The sequence below is a fragment of the Podarcis muralis genome, chromosome 13 (assembly GCF_964188315.1).
Source record: "Podarcis muralis chromosome 13, rPodMur119.hap1.1, whole genome shotgun sequence".
In the NCBI taxonomy this organism is placed as follows: Eukaryota; Metazoa; Chordata; class Lepidosauria; order Squamata; family Lacertidae; genus Podarcis; species Podarcis muralis.
The window spans coordinates 39,683,659-39,702,779 of record NC_135667.1 but is presented as its reverse complement, the minus strand read 5'-3'; the positions used below and the strand labels follow the sequence as shown (position 1 = coordinate 39,702,779).

Sequence of the window (19,121 nt, the reverse complement as noted above, 5' to 3'; positions counted from 1 at the left end):
ACTTAGTCCAACACCTACCGTGTGGGAATCTTTTGCCCTGCATGGGGCTCAAATGTACAACCCTGAGATTTAGAGTCTCATGCTCTACCAACTGAGCTGCTCTCACCATCTGTCTTCTTCAGTGGTATTTCTGTTTAGCGGGCATCTGAGAGTCTTTCCTCAGCCTTGATCGAGCCATTAACTAACGGAAGCCATGGAAAACAGACTGAGGATGTCATTCCGCGCCTTTTCTTTTTTGATTTTTCAGGTCTTGCAATTTTTGCTGCTGCATTTTCGAATTTCGCCGCAGCCTTGGGGACTAGGTACTGAGTATTATTTTAATCGAAGCGGGATATCTCTCTCCTTGCAGGTGGAACCAGAAGCTGAGTGCATTTTTCCCATCTTTTCTCTAACAGTTGGATTCAGTTGCTTATCAGCTCTTTGTCCCTGAAATGGCCTGTTGTTGTTTTTTTATCTTGGTTTGCTGTTCCATCTGGCTGTGAGGGGCTGAGTTTCACACCTGCTTCGGTACTGTGGAAGTGTACTGGTGTGTGGTACTCAAGAGGTATGCACATCTTAGTCCTTCCTGGCACAGCTGTGCAATGCCTAGGACCTTAGTAGTGGTGGGTGGTTCCTTTTTTAGATGCTTATTGTAACTGTCCCCCACCCCCAGGGTTCACCAGAGAGGGACGCCAACTCCTCGCCCAACAAAGAGACCCATTCAGAGAACTGGATTGTATTTTTAGCCGAGGCAGATTCTTTCTCCAGCTTTAAAAGTAGCAAATGGGGGGATGCAGCCTACATCAGTGCGGGCCTTGCAGAATGACCTCATTCAGGCTTTGGCATCTGTTCGGAGCAGAAACAATCACTCATGATATCAGGAGATCAGAATTTCCCCCCTTGTTGTGGTAGTAGGAGTAGTTCGTAAACAAGTGCAGGGCTCACTTCTGATGTGTGCGTTCTCCACATTGATGAAACATGGTGGACCTCGGTAGCTGTAGTTTTGGTGTGTGAGCTGTGAGTTTCTGTTGATTTGTCTGCTTCAGACCCTTCAAAAAAGCCTAGTGCATTTTGCCCCCCCCCCCCGCCCCGCCCCGCTAAGCCTCCTTGGTGCAAAAGCCTGTATATCTCTTCTCCTAGCTAGCAAAGCAACAGTGAGAGCTCTAATAGAGCAGTCAAAGCAAAACCCTCTTTGTAGTGTTCAGTCCTTGTTGCAGGAACTTTTGCTGTTTCTCAGAAGCTTACTGGAGATTTTTAATGAGAACATCAATAACAACCTCCTAAAAAACAGCTTGCCTGCCATTATTGATCTTCTCTTTGGAGATATGTATCCGCAGGATATTTTAAGGAGCATTCTAAGGCAAATATGTATAGGGCAGATTGACAGACCCCACATGCTTGGCATAGGGCCCTGCATGAATTGATTATACATACAGAACAGGACCCAGAATCCTGTTTAATAAAGTGGCATTAAGCCACAGTTACCCATTTCATCAGACACAATGAGAAACTGGTTGATCTTAACCAGGATTTCACATTCCAAAGCCCGGGGCCCAACAGTCAACAGCATAAGCAAAAATATATTAAGATACCATGCATCATCTTTTAATGCTCAAATTAAATATGAGTTATTACGAAGCTATCTAATACTTCATTTATTAATAAACAAGAATGAAGGAGTTCAGAATCCGATTGGACTGTTCTTAGTGCAGACCAGACAATAACCTTAAAATATGCTTAATCTAATATAATAAAACCAGTTCCCTTCTCTGAAGTTCCAACTATTTTCTTTTTGAGTAATCAACTTCCAGCCATTTAATACTTCTGTAATTTCCCCTCTCCTCCATTCCTGCAGTTGGCTTTATTACTTCTAATCGTCCCCAAAGTTTTCTTACCTAATCTTTTAAAATACAGTGGACCCTCCAGATACAGTGGTACCTCGGGTTACATACGCTTCAGGTTACATACGCTTCAGGTTACAGACTCCGCTAATTCAGAAATAGTGCTTCAGGTTAAGACCTTTGCTTCAGGATGAGAACAGAAATTGTGCTCTGGCGGCGCGGCAGCAGCAGGAGGCCCCATTAGCTAAAGTGGTGCTTCAGGTTAAGAACAGTTTCAGGTTAAGTATGGACCTCCGGAACGAATTAAGTACTTAACCTGAGGTACCACTGTACAAACTTAATTCATCCTCGGGGTCTGTACTTACCCTGAAAAGTCCGTATCCAGGGGCGCTGCTTCTGCGCATGTGCGTGGCGCGATAGAGCGCTTCTGCACATGTGGCGCACAGAGAAACCTGGAAATATACACTTCCAGGATTGCCGTGTTCACAACCCGAAATTACGTTACCCGAAGGTAACATAACTCGAGGTACCACTGTATCTTTCCATTCTGTAACATGAGCAATTACAAAATTACAAAAAATTACATGGCCCAGGTCCAATAAGGAGATTGTATTTGCTCTTTCACATAATTTAGCAAAGAAAATAACTATTTATTTGAGAACATCGGCAACTGTACAGCTTTTCCTTACTACAGTTCCACAACAAATGGATAAAATCCCCTTTATCTCTATTGCCATGTCAACATTTGCCCCCTCCCCCCTTTAGGGACTTCCAAGGAGTCTGGTGGCACCAAAGGGCCCATCTTAATACAGCTTTTTTTATATAAATAGTAGCAACTGAGAAGGTGGCACCTTTTACCAAACAGTAAATTCAACGCTGCTTTACCACGTATCCTGGTTCCATTTTTTTCCTATTGTGGCCACACTCATTGCCTTCTAATCCTAGTACAGTCATACATCTTGTTGCATTTGCTTCACGTTGTGGGTTTTCGGGTTGCAAACGCGGCAAACCTGGCAATGTACACTTCCGGGTTTCGCCGCATGCGCAGAAGCGTTCTGCACACTTCAGACATGCGCAGAAGCGCTCTATCGCGCTCCACGCTTGCGCAGAAGCGCCGCTCTAGTTGCAGACATTTCAAGGTGCAAACAGCACCCCGGAACGGATCATGCCTGCAACTAGAGGTACCACTGTAGTATCTGTTAAATTCTAGAGAACATCTTTATTCTTTAGGAATACATTTCAAATTATGTATGTCCTCTAAAATGCATATCTCTCCCCTTTCTATTTAAATAAGCTTTTATCTGGATAAATGGGGAAAAGACTCAGCTGGCATTACAGTTTCCATACTGCTTGTTCACATGTGGTGATCTGGGGCCCAATCTTGATATAAATCTAACCTGCTGAACAAACCAGTTTTATTGTGGGGAAATGTCTGGGATATGAAGTGGGACCAGTCCATTAGTTATGACATAGGAGGGTTGTTGTTGTTGTTTTAAAAGCACCTTCAAGAAAAGATAAGCACTTGCTGTTACTCCTTTGGCAGTCACCTGATTGGGTGTCCAGAATTTCGGGGGGGTATTTTAAAAAAAGACCAACTGTAGTTCTTCTTCATGTGCAGAAAGGTTTCAAGAGATGGTATCAGTATCTCTTTAAAAGAGGCTATGAACCCGAAAGCAGGGGAGAAGGTTTGAGTGGGTGGAGCAGGAAACACGTGTTGTGATTTCTACATTGTGGTAGTCGTCCATTTCTATTGCCCTTGTACGTGCCCACCTGCAGTCCATAATGGGACAGACTGCCGGCACTGGTTTACCATGTCACCTGCTATTTGTAAGAACTAGGCCTAAACCTCCTAATATTCCAACCAGACTCACTGGTCTGGTTCTGACAAAATAAGCTACAGTGAGCCTTGGACTCAAATCTGTTGCCCTTTCCTCTTCCATTTTGTGCCTGTGAGGAGGAAGTTGGAGCTTTTGCTCTTGACTTCAAACAAGCCACAGTTCCGTGTGACGGTCCAGACCTGAGAAACTGTGGTTTGTTCTACATTCTTTTTATAATAATAATAATTTATTATTTATACCCTGCCCATCTGGCTGAGTTTCCCCAGCCACTCTGGGCGGCTCCCAATCAGTGTTAAAAACAGTACAGCGTTACATATTAAAAACTTCCCTGAACAGGGCTGCCTTAAGATGTCTTCTGAAGACATCTTTTAGTGAGAACAAGCCAGGGTCAGTCGTATGTTTCTGATCCAGGCTTGTTCTGAAACCATTTTCCATTGTGTTGATGTGGGGAGCTGACTTTGGTTTTCAAGCCAGAAGAGAATGATTCCAGTCTTCTCTGTTAAGTGAGCCCAACACAAATCCACAGAGTGGGAAATCCTGCTTTCAAATTATGTCTTAATGTGGACCTTGTTTTCTCATGCCTACCTGCAATAAATAACAGTATTTTTTTTAAGTGAAAATGAAGGGTTTTGGAACTTTAAAAATTGTTCTTTGACTGTCCCAAACCTATTAGTATCATAGAATCATAGAGTTGGAATAGACCACAAGGGCCATCGAGTCCAACCCCCTGCCAAGCAGGAAACACCATCAGAGCACTCCTGACATATGGTTGTCAAGCCTCTGCTTAAAGACCTCCAAAGAAGGAGACTCCACCACACTCCTTGGCAGCAAATTCCACTGTCGAACAGCTCTTACTGTCAGGAAGTTCTTCCTAATGTTTAGGTGGAATCTTCTTTCTTGTAGTTTGGATCCATTGCTCCGTGTCCGCTTCTCTGGAGCAGCAGAAAACAACCTTTCTCCCTCCTCCCTCCTTTTATATATTTGAACATGGCTATCATATCACCCCTTAACCTCCTCTTCTCCAGGCTAAACATGCCCAGCTCCCTTAGCCATTCCTCATAAGGCATCGTTTCCAGGCCTTTGACCATTTTGGTTGCCCTCCTCTGGACACGTTCCAGGGGAGGACACGTTCTATTGAACTGCCTGTGCCACTCCTCTTAAACCACTATATTATGTATAAGCAAGGGACGAATCAGGGCCATGGTTAGCTTCTTGAGCCAAATTTGATTGGCTGCAGTGAACGTGAGCTGCACATGTCATGGTTTTCACCGCCCCTGAGCCGCCTGGGGAGATGAGATGTCCTTGGCTTCTATTGTATTGGCAGAATGGATGAACCATGCCATTCTAGTGAGAACACCCTTGGGGGAAGGGAATCCAGAGGGGGTGGCCAGTGTTGGGGCCAGAATGAGGTTAAAACCATGTTAACACACCCCAACACAACTCTCTATTGTTTTGCTCTTTTCTCCAAGGGGCTGTCCTAACATAGCTGGCATTGTCCACTCCAGAGTGCCTTTCTCTTGCCTGGGAGTAGTGAGGAGGTGGCACTCTGCTGAATAGATCTGCTTAAAGCTATCTGTCCATTATGGTTTGAGTCTGCTTTGCAGCTATTACTTGATTAGCCCATTGAAAACATTCTGGTCAACTGAAAATATTCCCGTGAGTATGTCAGTTTGGGCCATTGCAAGAAGAGACTTGCTGTATAAGACAACGTCCTTTCAGACCAGCATCCTACAAGGAAGGGGGTGTAGTAGCCATCCCGTCACTTTGTGTCCTCTGAAATTAGTATTCACTGGCATATTTTCTTTCAACTTGGGAGGTTCTCTATAACAATCAGGAGTAATAGCCACATAGGCCATTTTGTTCAGGTCTTCACAATAGAAACAAAGGTACAGGTGTAACTTCCTGATTCATTAACCACATGCAAACCTGTTGTTGTTGTTGTTTAGTCGTGTCTGACTCTTCATGACCCCATGGACCAGAGCATGCCAGGCACTCCTGTCTTCCACTGCCTCCCGCAGTTTGGTCAAACTCATGCTGGTAGCTTCGAGAACACTGTCCAACCATCTCGTCCTCTGCCGTCCCCTTCTCCTTGTGCCCTCCATCTTTCCCAACATCAGGGTCTTTTCCAGGGAGTCTTCTCTTCTCATGAGGTGGCCAAAATATTGGAGCCTCAGCTTCAGGATCTGTCCTTCCAGTGAGCACTCAGGGCTGATTTCCTTAAGAATGGATAGGTTTGATTTTCTTGCAGTCCATGGGACTCTCAAGAGTCTCCTCCAACACCATAATTCAAAAGCATCAATTCTTCTGTGATCACCCTTCTTTATGGTCCAGCTCTCACTTCCATACATCACTACTGGGAAAACCATAGCAAGCCTACACACCCTTAAAACCCTATGTGGGAAACCTGTGGCCCATGGGCCTAATTAGGGCCCCCCATGCTTCCTAATTTGGCCCACCAGGCCATTTCCCCTGGCCATGGCCACCTCTAGCCCAGTGTCATATGACATTAGATGTGAGACAGGTAATGATTCAGTTGCAAATGAACAATCGAGAAACTTGCTCAGCTTGCATAGTTAATAATAATAGTAATAATAATAATAATAATAATAATAATAATAATATTTATTTATACCCTGCCCTCCCCAGCCAAGACTGGGCTCAGGGCGGCTAACACCAGGTATAAAAACAATTGATTAAAATGCAACTTAAAAACAAGATTAAGTACAACATTAAAATGCAGCCTCGTTTCAATAGAAACTCATATCAAAAACTTTTTGGGGATGAAAACGTCAAATCTTCACCAATGCCAACTATCCAGACTGGTCCTACATGGGCCAGAAAAAAGCCAGGGAAGTCCCCAAATAGGAGTTCCACCACAGAAGGAGAAAGGAAAGAGGGGGAGGGGTTAGTTAACACATGAATTTCTCCAACAGCACCAATGGTGGCCACAGTGGGTGCAAACCAGATCTCCCTCTTAACCAGGATCTGAAACTCACTCTGAACCATGGTTAGGGCAGAGGAGAGAAGACAATGGTGAGAGCACCTAATTGCATGCCTCGTTCCCAGCCACGTGACCTCCGTTTGAAACATGACAGGCCACACACAGTGTTTCTAGTGTAAAGCATTCCATGGGATCTCAGTTTGGTTGAGTTGTGCACCCCTGGTTTAAGGTGATCCATTCCCCAGGGCTAGGGGAGCTTCTGTATGGCCTCTTAAAATCATTCTCAGCCATGTATCCTTGATGATTGTCTAGAAATGGTGCACAGTTCCTTATGAACAACAGCTTTGGGTGGCTTTCCTGCTTCTGGGAGGAGTCTCTGCCATTAGCACCATGGTTAGCTGATTGCGTGACCCTCTATCCCAGGGTTTCCCAAAGTGGTTGATATTGGGGTCAGTGGGACTGTGCAGGATGTGAATAAAGACCTGGGGTTCAAAAAGAGCCTAGGGTGGAAAATAAGCTCAAGTGGTGTAGTATGAAAAAATACATTGGGAGGTAAAGGTAAAGGGACCCCTGACCATTAGGTCCAGTCGTGACCGACTCTGGGGTTGTGGCGCTCATCTCACTTTATTGGCCAAGGGAGCCGGCGTACAGCTTCTGGGTCATGTGGCCAGCATGACTAAGCCCTTCTGGCGAACCAGAGCAGCGCACGGAAACGCTGTTTACCTTCCCGCCGGAGCGGTACCTATTTATCTACTTGCACTTCGACGTGCTTTCGAACTGCTAGGTTGGCAGGAGCAGGGACCGAGCAATGGGAGCTCACCCTGTCGCGGGGATTTGAACCGCTGACCTTCTGGTCGGCAAGTCCTAGGCTCTGTGGTTGAACCCACAGCGCCACCCACGTCCCGATATATTGGGAACTACGAGTGTCTAAAACAAAAGACCCAGGCACGTACAGAGTGCAGATCCCTTGCCAATGAGTTACCTGTATTTAATCATATGATTCCTCAGTATAACAGTATTCCAGATTACTTACATATTATGAGTCCTAGCAATAGAGACTGAGTAATAAACGCTGCTTATATATTGGCATTCTTAATTTCATTTACGTTCCTAAGAATTTGGGCTGGGGTTGATGACAACTTCAGAAGCTCATCAGGGGATCAGTTAACTCAGACGTTTGGAAGCCCTGCTCTGCCCTGTTGCCTTGCCTATGCTGGATCTTGCTGCCTCTTCTTGGTTGTGATAGCTTGTTTCTTTTCAGAGAAGCAGAGTCCTTCAAGGAGCAAGGAAATGCCTTTTACGCCAAGAAGGACTACAATGAAGCGTTCAACTACTACACAAAAGCGATAGGTGAGGAGAGAGAATGGCTTTCTTGGTTTGTTAATCGGAGAATTGGTGCAACGTGCCTGTGGGTCTATTTGGTTCTGGCCACAAGGGCCTTGATTTTCTTCGTCCGAAAGCTCTCGCTTCTGCTCTGATTTGTAATACTTTGCCTCAGTTCAGGGTAGGCAATACATAGTCAACAACAGAATACCACAGTTAGATCCAACATCCTCTATGCAGAGGTCCTTGTAACACCTGTGCAATGGCAAGGTTTCTCTTGTGCACCAAACAACACTGTGATTCTGAATATCATAGTTGAACCATATTTGTGTAAGCAAGCTGTCACATACCTGACTGTTTCACATGCAGAAATGTAAAAACTTCAAAGTCCTGAGAATCTCAGCCTTACAAACTAGATTTTAAAAAGTTGCTGAACATGGTTTTGGAGGCAGCTTGAAAAATAGGATAGCAATATTGGGCTGAAATTTCAGAGTGGATCTTTCCCGGGTCTTCCACCCTACCCCATTTTTTGCCCTCTGAACTTTCCTTAACTTTCCTGCTGATTCTAACCTCTGTTCTCTCCACTCCCCCCCTTTTCTTTTCTTTCCTTTCCTTTCCTTTCCTTTCCTTTCCTTTCCTTTCCTCGTCGTTTATATGCCCAGAGCAAAGGCACAAACATTGAAATGAATGGTTTCTACTAAGTGCCATTTTACTGGGAGTGGGGAGAGAAAAACACCATTGGGACTTGGTGGTGAGGGTTGGCACAAGATCTAAAAAACTAACCTTTTGATTTTTATCGAACTTGAATTGTTAAAGAATCATAACGTGCAAACGAAACCACAGACCTCTGAATTTCATTAGGGATCCAGAATTTAGCTTACCAGTGAATGGTGTTTGCTTTCTGCTTCCATCTTATTGAAAGGGCAAGGATCTGGGGACAGGGTAAGGTGGGGATTTCTGCTCTGTCTTTGTTGTACTTAACGCTTCTGCTCCCTGTCCTCCAGATGCATGCCCCAGCAATGCCAGCTACTATGGGAACCGTGCTGCCACGCTCATGATGCTAGGCAAATTCCGGGAGGCCCTGGGAGATGCCCAGCAGTCCGTCAGGATGGACGACAGCTTTTTGCGGGTATGTTATTCCATGTGGCAAGACAGTATCAGCATATAGCACCAATCTTGGCTGCCAATCCATTTCCAAGCCCAGTTCAGAGTGCTGGCTTTGACATATATAACCTTAAACAGCGCAGGACCACAACAAAGACTGCCTCCTCCTCCTCCACCTGGACCCTGCGATTATCATCTGAGGCCCTCCTTCATGTGCCTTCTCTGCCAGAGGTCTGGAGGACAGCAATGCAAGAACAGGGCCTTTTCTGCGGTGGCTCCCCGTTTGCAGAATGCGCTCCCCAGGGAGGCTCGCCTGGCATCATCATTTTGTATCCTTAGGCATCAGGCGAAAACTTTCCTCTATAACCAGGCCTTTGGCCTTTAACTATCTGTGGCTTTTTAGAAGTGGATGGGATGCTTCTGATGTACAGTGGTAACTTGGTTTATGAACTTAATACGTTCCGGAAGTCCATTCTTAAACTGAAACTGTTCTTAAACTGAGGCGTGCTTTCCCTAATGAGGCCTCCCGCCGCCAGTGCCCTTCCACTGTTCGGATTCTGTTCTTAGACCGAGGTAAAGTTCGCAAACCAGGACACTACTTCCGGTTCTGCACAATTCGTAAACCGAATAGTTTGTAAACAGGGCTGTTCTTAAACCGAGGTACCACTGTACTTTTCTTTCCTCTTGGTTTTAATGTATCTATGTGGGTTTTATTGTCGATGTCTGTTTTAAGTTGCTTTTGGTTGCCGTGGGCAAGATTAAACTACCCACAAATTTAATAAATAATGAAAATAATATGTGCAGCTCCCCTACTGATGATCCACATTTACACTGCATGCTGTCAAGATTCTGCCACTCACCACCACCTCTCCGTTCTCAGGGACACCTACGGGAGGGGAAGTGTCACCTATCTCTGGGCAACGCCATGGCTGCCAGCCGCTGCTTCCAACGAGTTTTAGAACTGGATCATAAAAACGCACAAGCTCAGCAAGAGGTATGGTTTTCTCAAGTCTGGGTTTGCCTGAAGAGAGGGATACTCATCTGGCAGAACTAGGGTGGTTGTCCCGAATCGACAACCTTGGCTTGCTTGTATCTAATAGCATCTAAGGATGTCTTAGCTTGATTCTTAAATATAGAGATTCTTGAGAGTCTCTACAAGGTATAAGGCAGGTATTTGTGGAATTCAAGATATGCAGAAATGCAGCCTGCAATCTTGTTCTTCAGAAGGGGCGGCGGGGTTGCAAATATTTTGAATAAAAATAAATAAAACCTTAGAATTATTTGCTGCATGGGGTGTTAACAGTGGAAACTGACAGTGCTCTTGCTTTGCATTGCAGCTGAACAACGCCAGAACTGTTCTAGAGTACGAGAAAATTGCCGAAATTGACTTTGAGAAACGGGATTTCCGAAAGGTACAAACGAAGCAGCCTTGCAGTCGTCCGACCGCCGCCTTATCCGCACGACAATGCGGTCTTTCCTTGGGAATGAGTTGGAGATAGGGTTGATTCCCTCCTCACCACCCCAGGACTGAAAGATCTAGGGTTGTTTCTGGTTACTCAATGGAACCAGAATCCAGTCTCCCTTAAATGGCTCATTGCTTGTCCCTGTGTGCCCCCTGCTCATGCTCAGAGTGCATCTTAAGACAGAATAACTTTGCCCCTTTGACCCCGGTGTTAAGGCCTCCGTATATCCCGGTGAATTCCTAGCTCACTTGTCTCCTAATGGCTGAGAGCAGCTGGCTCGCCAGGGACAATCTCAAGTTTGTCTTAAGGAAGAACCCTGCCTTGTCTGAGACTCGAGCCAGTTCTACCCGGGCTTCTCTGTTCCTTGGGCAGCGTCAAACGTGCCCTTTGTTTCTGGAGAAGGAGCATCTCCTTCTCATGGCCTCCATCATTTGGAGAGTCTCGGCGCTTCCCGCTGCCCCCAGCAGTGATGTCACCTATGGGAAGGGGCGGGGGGGGGGGAGCCGAAAACCCAGCTGAGCCTCAGGCCAAACAATGGTCCCCTTCTTGTGCAGCTGTCTCTTCTCTGGAGCAGCAAGAGAGCCCGTGAAGTCACTCATTGAGGCCTGGAGCTTGAGTTAGCCATTTGTCATGGTAGCTTCACCCCGCCCTCCCTTGTCTTAACACTCCGGGCCTGTTGGGTTAGTCTGATGGCTGTTGCGGCGGGGTGGTTTCCCCCCTGTTTCAGGAACGCTTCTTGTTACCTCGAGACGCGAGTGGGCGCAGAGTAAAAAAAAGTCAATCCTTTATTAGGCATAGCAAACCACACATTATCAAACAAACAGCGTATGCAAATTGTGCAAAATACGAATTCAGCATAACACGGTTTGTCCTACTCAGATCTTTAACTCCAGAGAGAATCAATTTGCATAAATAATACAATACAACACTACCACATCACCGATCAGTTAAGAACCACTGAATCTCTCTATAATGGCCCAGTCTTTCTACATGGACAGCACTCAAAAATTCAGCCACTATTAAAGTAATTTGATGATTCCTGTCCGAGAGCAGGTCCTGAACCCTTGGTGGCATAGAATTTAACCTGTTAAGTTGTAAGGCCTCTAATAATTGTCTTCTGGCATAAATGCCAAAATCACAAGAAAAGAAAATACGCTCCAAAGTATCAGGTTCCTGTTTACTACATTTGCAGAGACGCTCTGCTTCAGGGAGAGCTAAATATCTTCCTCTTACTATCATTGAGGGAAACACATTAAATCTGGCTAACATAAACAGCCCCCAGTCGAAAAGTTAGTGGTTTACGGGGGGTCCTATGGCAGACAAATGAGGAGCTCAGAGATCTGCAGCTTCCCCATCTACTCTTCCCCATTTTTCTTCTGCCGGGTTCTGCTGCTGGAAGAAAATAACCTCTGAGGACGGACTGCGGGGCAGTAAGCCCACAGACCCAGAGGAGAATGCAGCTTCTGCTGCCCATGTGTTTATTTTGCACATAAAATAGAAGCAACAGCAATTTTTTTCTTTGTGTGTTTGGAGCAGATCTGGGTTACCTTTGCAGTGAGAAGAAGCTAGTGTGTTCTGCATTCCATCAAGCAGGGTTGGTGCTCCACCCAAAGGAATTGGTTCATTTTTACTCCAAATTGCCCGGAACCCAGCACATGGGTGCTGTTCTAGGTTATTCAAGTCCCTTGATCTGACAGGCATGGAACTGACTCCCGTCTTTCCTTGTTCTCACTGACTGTTTCCCCCCCTCCAGGTTGTCTTCTGCATGGATCGTGCTCTGGAGTTTGCCCCCGCTTGCCACCGGTTCAAAATCCTCAAAGCGGAATGCTTAGCATTGCTGGGTCGCTACCCTGAAGCACAGTCTGTGGCCAGGTGGGAACTGCAACCGCTGGAAACAGGCTTGGTGGGGAAATTCCCTTTGCTGCGTAGGGATGGGGGAGCAATTTGTCAACCTCAGGTTCCAAAGTGGAGTTTCTTGATCCGATCCGGGCAGAGCAGAACCTGGATTGGATCATGGATCCACTTCAGAATCCACATTCCCATGGATTCCTTTGAAAAGGAGAAGTTCAAACACAGATAAACCAGCTGCCCACTGCCTGAGGCAAGCTAGCATGTGGGGTTCCTTGCTGTCACACACTCTCCATGCAATGAAAGTAAGCTCTCCCTGGGAACAATGGGACTTGGTGTTTTCTTGCTCTTGTGGTGAAATGCAAGGAGATTGCTGGGGGCAGCCATGTTTCTCCCCTGAGAGTGATGGAACATCATCAAGACCCATTGCTCCTTGGGGGACTTTCTGCCACTTGTCTTAAAAGCTCACGACAGCAACGAGCCCTGCATGCTGGCTGGTCCAGGCTGTGGGTCATTGGATGACGGGGTTTTGAACTTTTAAAAAAGGCAATAAAAAGCTTTTACAAGAACACAGGCAGCACGGCAGCCCTTGGACCGCTTTCGGAGTACTTTTTTAACCAGAGTTTCTGCATGGATTTTAAAGTATTTTCCCTTTTTAAAAAAAAAACCTGCACAGAAATTGGATTTAGTCCCATCTCCATGCAGAACAGACGGACCAGACTTTAATTGGTCTGTTTATCCCTAATCCTGTGTAGCCTGATATTATCAGCTGGGTAAGTGAGCAGGTTTCGCTGGTGCTTTTCCTCCTATAAGACTTGATTTAAATCATTTTTTTATAGAAAGACTCTTGCTGGTATAATCTTAATATTTAATCTTAATATTTACAACCAGAGGAAGGTTTCATTTTTGGAATAAAAAAAAAATCAAAGTAGTATTTACAGTTATATCAAAAATTACTGATTTGGTTATACTATTAGAAATAACATAGACAGATAATTAGGAAAGATTGTGAGGTTTAATAAGTTAACTGTTTATATGTGGACAACTTTTCTGCTATACTTTGTTGGAAGGAGAAAAATAATCATTTCCTTAATAACAATTTAAACTATTTAACTAAAGTGATAATATGTATCTATATTTGTTAACTGATGTGATTAAATGATTTAAAAAACTCACATACACCTAAGACTGAGTTTTAGCATACATGAATAACTTAAAACAAATCCTTATTTCCTGATGAATAGCCTTTGGACTACAATGTAACTTAAACAGGAAACTATCTTTAGTTTAGTTTAGTGCTCTGATCCATGGGGTCACGAAGAGTCGGACACAACTAAATCACTAAACAACAACAATCTTTAGAAAGATTTTTCCTCTAAAAGCATTTTATTTTAAAAAAAAATCTCATTTAAATTAAAAAAATCCAATTTTTTAAAAAACCTATTATTATTATTATTATTATTATTATTATTATTATTATTATTATTATATCATTGATTTTGATCCACCCTGGATGTGACCAGCTCTCCTTTGGTGACCAACAGTTCTGTGACTCTGCCTTTGTCTCTGTGCTTAGCGACATCTTGCGAATAGACTCCACAAACGCTGATGCCCTGTACGTCCGAGGTCTGTGCCTTTACTACGAAGACTGCATTGAGAAGGCTGTGCAGTTCTTCATCCAGGCACTCAAAATGGCTCCCGACCACGACAAGGCCTGCCTCGCCTGCCGCGTAAGTATGAAAGGAAGCAGCCAGGCTGGCTTTTGCTTTTGGCAGGCCTGCGGGCGATGGAGGGGGCGGGGCTGCCTTCACCTGTGCTTAGAAGGAACAGCGGCAAGATCACTTGGCAGGTGGCATTCAGGAACGAGGGCAAATGTTGCGCTGCTTGTTCCTTTCTAGAGATGAAGTCGGAAGATGCCTTTCTTTCCCCCCCTTTTTTCCCTTTTTCTTTTTTTCTCACCATACCTTTTATTTTAAGCATGCACACTTACTATTTCACTGATAACATTAAGCCCGACTAAAACAGGCCCATTGAAATAAAGGAATCCGACTAATACAGACCTATTATGAACTGGTCTTTGACCGTAATAATAAAGAATTACTATTACTATTATTACAGACCTGTTAACTGGTCAAGGCAACTTCAGTTCCGCACCAAGAAAGGTTGAATTCTGCAAGCTGTATAAATTATGCAGGCTGAGTAAACTTGCATATTTTTGCTCATGGTGCATAATTTATTCTGGACATTTTACTATCTTTCATAATTCTATGTTTGCAAATCCTGGGGTGTTGTCAGGGACACTGACTTCCATACCCTGAGAATCTTAATCGGATGCCTCTGGCTTTTGAGTTTTCAGCAGATATTTTCCATATGCTTTCAAGCATATATTCACAACCAGAAAGTGGTCAGAAGCTGAGTTTCTTGGCACCTATTATTACATTATGCCCTTTTTTGTGCAGACATCTAGTCCTGGCCCTAGTATGGTAATGCTCATGAACAAATACCTTGGGGAGCAAATGATGCGTTTGGCTACTTAACTGATGATAAGAATTCAAATTCTGTGGGCACATAACGTCAGCAGGCAGTCCTATCCCAACTATGAAGTAATTGCAAGTGGATCCAGAGTACAGAGCAAGTCAGTGTGTGTTTAATATACATTGTTTTGTGTGCTGTTGGCATCATACTAATCATCTTTGCTGTTCTTGGATTTTAAAAGGCCTGCAATGTTTTGCCAGTTAAACAGTGTAGATTAAAATCTTCAGATCAGTTTAAAAGGGTGCCTCACAGCTGTTGTGCAGTTGGGGAGCCTTAACTGTTGATAGCTCTCAATTATTATTATTTTTTAAAAACCACAATACAGACTGAGAGCTAAACAGATTTATCAACACAAATTAGGGGATTCACAAATCTCAGGTGTATTGATACATTGCTGAGAAAGGAAGGCAAGGACTTAAAGGAGAGCGTTGGTTTCAGAACAGTCAAAATCAGTATTTTATTTTGTGTGTGTGTGTGTGTGTGTGTGTGTGAGAGAGAGAGAGAGAGAGAGAGAAATACAAAGTTGACGTGGTACCTTCCTTTATGCCACATGATTACCTGTAAAATGACATACTTATTATGATAGAAGTTTTTTGTTGTTTTTGGCAACTATGGTAAGCGCCAACCCTCCCTTCTCCCACACAGTATGAATCATTTTGCCCCAGCCGCCCTGGGCTTCTTTTATGGTTTCCCTGAAATTCCCACCCTCCAGGCCTCGTTCTTGCTCGCAAATTTATGCCAGTTAGTCAACTGCAGTTTCTTGAGTTAGGTGACAGGCCTGATGGTGATGGGTTTGGGTTTTTTGCTGCTCCAATTCTTCAGTGCCTGATGAATTCCTTCTCTTCTAGAACGCCAAAGCGTTAAAAGCGAAGAAGGACGATGGCAACAAGGCCTTCAAGGAAGGGAACTACAAGCTCGCCTTCGACCTTTACACAGAGGCCCTTGCAATAGACCCAAACAACAGGAAAACAAATGCCAAACTCTTCTGTAACCGCGGGACGGTTAATGCAAAGGTAAGGAGACGTAATAAACTTTGGTGGTGGTTCTTTTTTTTTATCAGATACAGTCGTACCTTGGTTCTCGAACACCTTGGTACTCGTATGTTTTGGCTTCCGAACGCCACAAACCTGGAAGTAAGAGTTCCAGTTTGCGAACATTTTTCAGAAGCCGAACGTCCAATGCAACTTCCACTTGACTGCAGGAAGCTCCTGCAACCAATCAGAAGCCACGCCTTGGTTTTTGAACTGTTTCGGGAGTCAAACCCTGACTCTCTTTTAACCTCTTTTCTATTTATTTTTCTTTATTTCTCTCTCTTTATTCCTTCTCTTTATGATTTTATTTTATTTAGATCAAAGTCTTAGTTTGGGGGGGAAAGGAAACGATACTTGATCTTAAATTTTGTGTTTTTCTCTATAAGCACTAATATATATATTTTCAAAAAAAGGGAAACTGAGGTCTAGGATTAAACAATCTAGTCAGTAGCTAACTTTGTTGGAAAGCAACTTGGGCAGGATAGAGAGAGTTGTGCAAAGCCTACCAACAAATGCTGTTCCCTCTGCACCTCTTCTTTGCTACTGGGTGTCTGTGGTTTGTGTTAAATGCCCCCCCCCCACCATCCTTCACTTCCTCCCAAGAGAGCCCAGGGCAGCAAACGCCAAAGTGGTGAAACAGTGCAATTGAAAGCATCCAATAGTTAGCCAACTTGGCAGGTGCTCAGAGTGTGCCCAATGACTATACAATTTGTTGCCGGATGATGGCTGTCCCATCACCATCCCTGCCCCATTAGAGGAAGCCAGGTTTGGCTCAGATATCGCCAGTTCCTGACCGCAAATGGGGCAGTTGGGGTTGCATTATGATGACGACTCTGCATCTGCTGTTGAGACGAGGTGGGAGAAGTTTAAAGCAGCTGCACAACATGTTGATTTTGTATATTTTTTTTACCAACACATATCAAAAAAACAGAAGATAAAATAGATTTTTGGAGAGTTCAACAAAACCAGGAAGAAGGTTATTGCACAAGAACCAAAGAGTGGTGTTGTGAACCACTAGGGTTAAGCAACGGGCTTTCTTGTTCCTTGAGGAAACTGTGTGCTGTGATTCTTGGGAAGCCAAGGAGAAACTTTCAACCCACTGATAAGTTGAGGAAGTTCTTGGGTACTGGGCTTCTTGCATTCTGAAATTGTTTAGAAATTGTTTAGAAATTGAGAGCCAGTGTGGTGTAGTGGTTAGGAGCGATAGTCTCGTAATCTGGGGAACCGGGTTCGCGTCTCCGCTCCTCCACATGCAGCTGCTGGGTGACCTTGGGCCAGTCACACTTCTCTGAAGTCTCTCAGCCCCACTCACCTCACAGAGTGTTTGTTGTGGGGGAGGAAGGGAAAGAAGAATGTTAGCCGCTTTGAGACTCCTTAAAGGTAATGAAAGGCGGGATATCAAATCTAAACTCTTCCTCTTCTTCTTTAAAAACTTTCCATTGTGTTTCTCATAAACTAACATGGAGTGGTTCACTTCCCCCCATAAGAAGGGATCTGCAGGGTGGGCACCTGTGGAAATGCATCCAAGCAAATGAATAGCGTAATGCGGATTGCCAAAATGTTATATGGAAACTAGCTCAGCCACTCCTTCTCCCCGCCTCCCCTCCTGGATAACTTTTGGTCCTTTGTTTCATCCTATGCTTCATCTACACGTTCAGTGATTGATCCCCTATCTATCAAGCAGCCTGATGTTTCTGGGCTATTCAGTGTGGTCGTATAATGGTGTGCATCTTTATTTTGTTACCCCCTAGTTTGCTTTCTATCCTTCGAGGAGTGGTGCCGTCATATTTCTGGGCAACCAAAGTGATTAAAAACATTTTTGTTTCTTGGCTTGAAAAAAAAAAAAGCAAACAGCTTTGAGGAAACCTGTTTGCTGCCTTCCCCTCTTAGAGACCGAAATGAAAAATAATGCAGAGGGGTCCGTTTCCTAACCTTGCAGCTTGTCTTGCAGCTTAGAAAGCTAGATGAAGCAATAGAAGACTGCACGAGTGCCATCAAACTGGACGATACATACATCAAAGCCTACCTGAGGAGAGCACAGTGGTGAGTGTGTCTTGTTGATATTAAATACTGGGCATGCCCAGTTCCAGTTCTCATTCCTGATAGCACCATTTTAAAAAGATCAGGTGAGGCACAGCCAGGAAGCATCTCTCCCTGAAACCCTGCTGGGTTGCTGTCCAGATGGTGCTGGAGGAGAGGTGGACTGGTGATCAGGTCTTTGCATAAGACAGGTCTTCATATGAGGTAAAAGGGAAGCATCACACTTTTGGTTCCCACTGCCTTGATAACAATAGCCAATTGGTTTAGGTCAGCGGTTCCCAACCTTTTTTTGGCCATGGCCCACCTAAGCATCTCTAAAATCCTGATGCCCCTCCCCTCTGACATATAATTCTTTTGCCTCGTTCTTAAGCTGTTGCCATTTAGATATCGCTAAATGTGCTTCCCTTGCTTATAGTTACATGGACACAGAGCAATACGAAGACGCTGTGAGGGATTATGAAAAGGTTTACCAGACGGAGAAAACAAAAGGTAAAAATACAGCATGCCATTTTCAGAAGATCTTGAAAGCTGGCATCCTTCGCCGTGATCTCTTGCGGGTACGAAATGCAGGGTACTCAAAATTCAAATCTCTGACCTTCCTAAACTGGTAGAGAAATCCCGTGACTTGGTGGACTATTTGGTTTAAATGGGTCTTGGAGGGTTTCTTTCCAGGCCAAGAGTATTGATGTTTCATTTAATTCTCCCTCTTCCTTCTTAGACTAGTAGGCCTGTGTGGATTCCCCGTATGCCCACCCTGATAAGCGTCCACACACAATTCCATTCCCCGTTTTCCTGACTTGCATCTGACTCTTCACTTCTTCAACTGTATGTGTTGTGATTTGCAAAGGAGATTGTATCAAAGAGGGGAACATTCCATGCATGCAAACCCCTGTTTATAAACCGTTTGGGCTAGGGGCAGTTCCTTTCTGGTGCAGTTAGGGCTGCTTTTTGAGAGTTCCCCTTCTCTGCATTATGTTCTAGAACACAAACAACTCCTTAAGAACGCGCAGGTGGAGCTGAAGAAAAGCAAGAGAAAAGACTATTACAAGATCCTGGGCGTGGACAAGAACGCATCTGAAGACGAGATCAAAAAGGCATATCGGAAGCGAGCCCTGATGCATCACCCAGGTACAGAGAGATCCTCTCAGCATCCTCATTCAGAATCCGCTGGTTCCCAG

General features: G+C 44.5%; 1 protein-coding gene across 1 annotated transcript in view; it reads left to right on the top strand.

The window, feature by feature from the left end:
- The window catches only part of DNAJC7 (DnaJ heat shock protein family (Hsp40) member C7), a 33,095-nt gene that overhangs the window by 7,925 nt on the left and 6,049 nt on the right, over positions 1–19,121 (top strand). The window contains exons 2-11 of the mRNA XM_028705180.2: positions 7,861–7,949; positions 8,927–9,051; positions 9,907–10,020; positions 10,364–10,438; positions 12,243–12,361; positions 13,914–14,067; positions 15,721–15,885; positions 17,855–17,946; positions 18,359–18,432; positions 18,925–19,071. Of these exons, the coding sequence (XP_028561013.1) occupies positions 7,861–7,949; positions 8,927–9,051; positions 9,907–10,020; positions 10,364–10,438; positions 12,243–12,361; positions 13,914–14,067; positions 15,721–15,885; positions 17,855–17,946; positions 18,359–18,432; positions 18,925–19,071 (1,154 nt within the window). The remainder of the gene's footprint in view (positions 1–7,860; positions 7,950–8,926; positions 9,052–9,906; positions 10,021–10,363; positions 10,439–12,242; positions 12,362–13,913; positions 14,068–15,720; positions 15,886–17,854; positions 17,947–18,358; positions 18,433–18,924; positions 19,072–19,121) is intronic.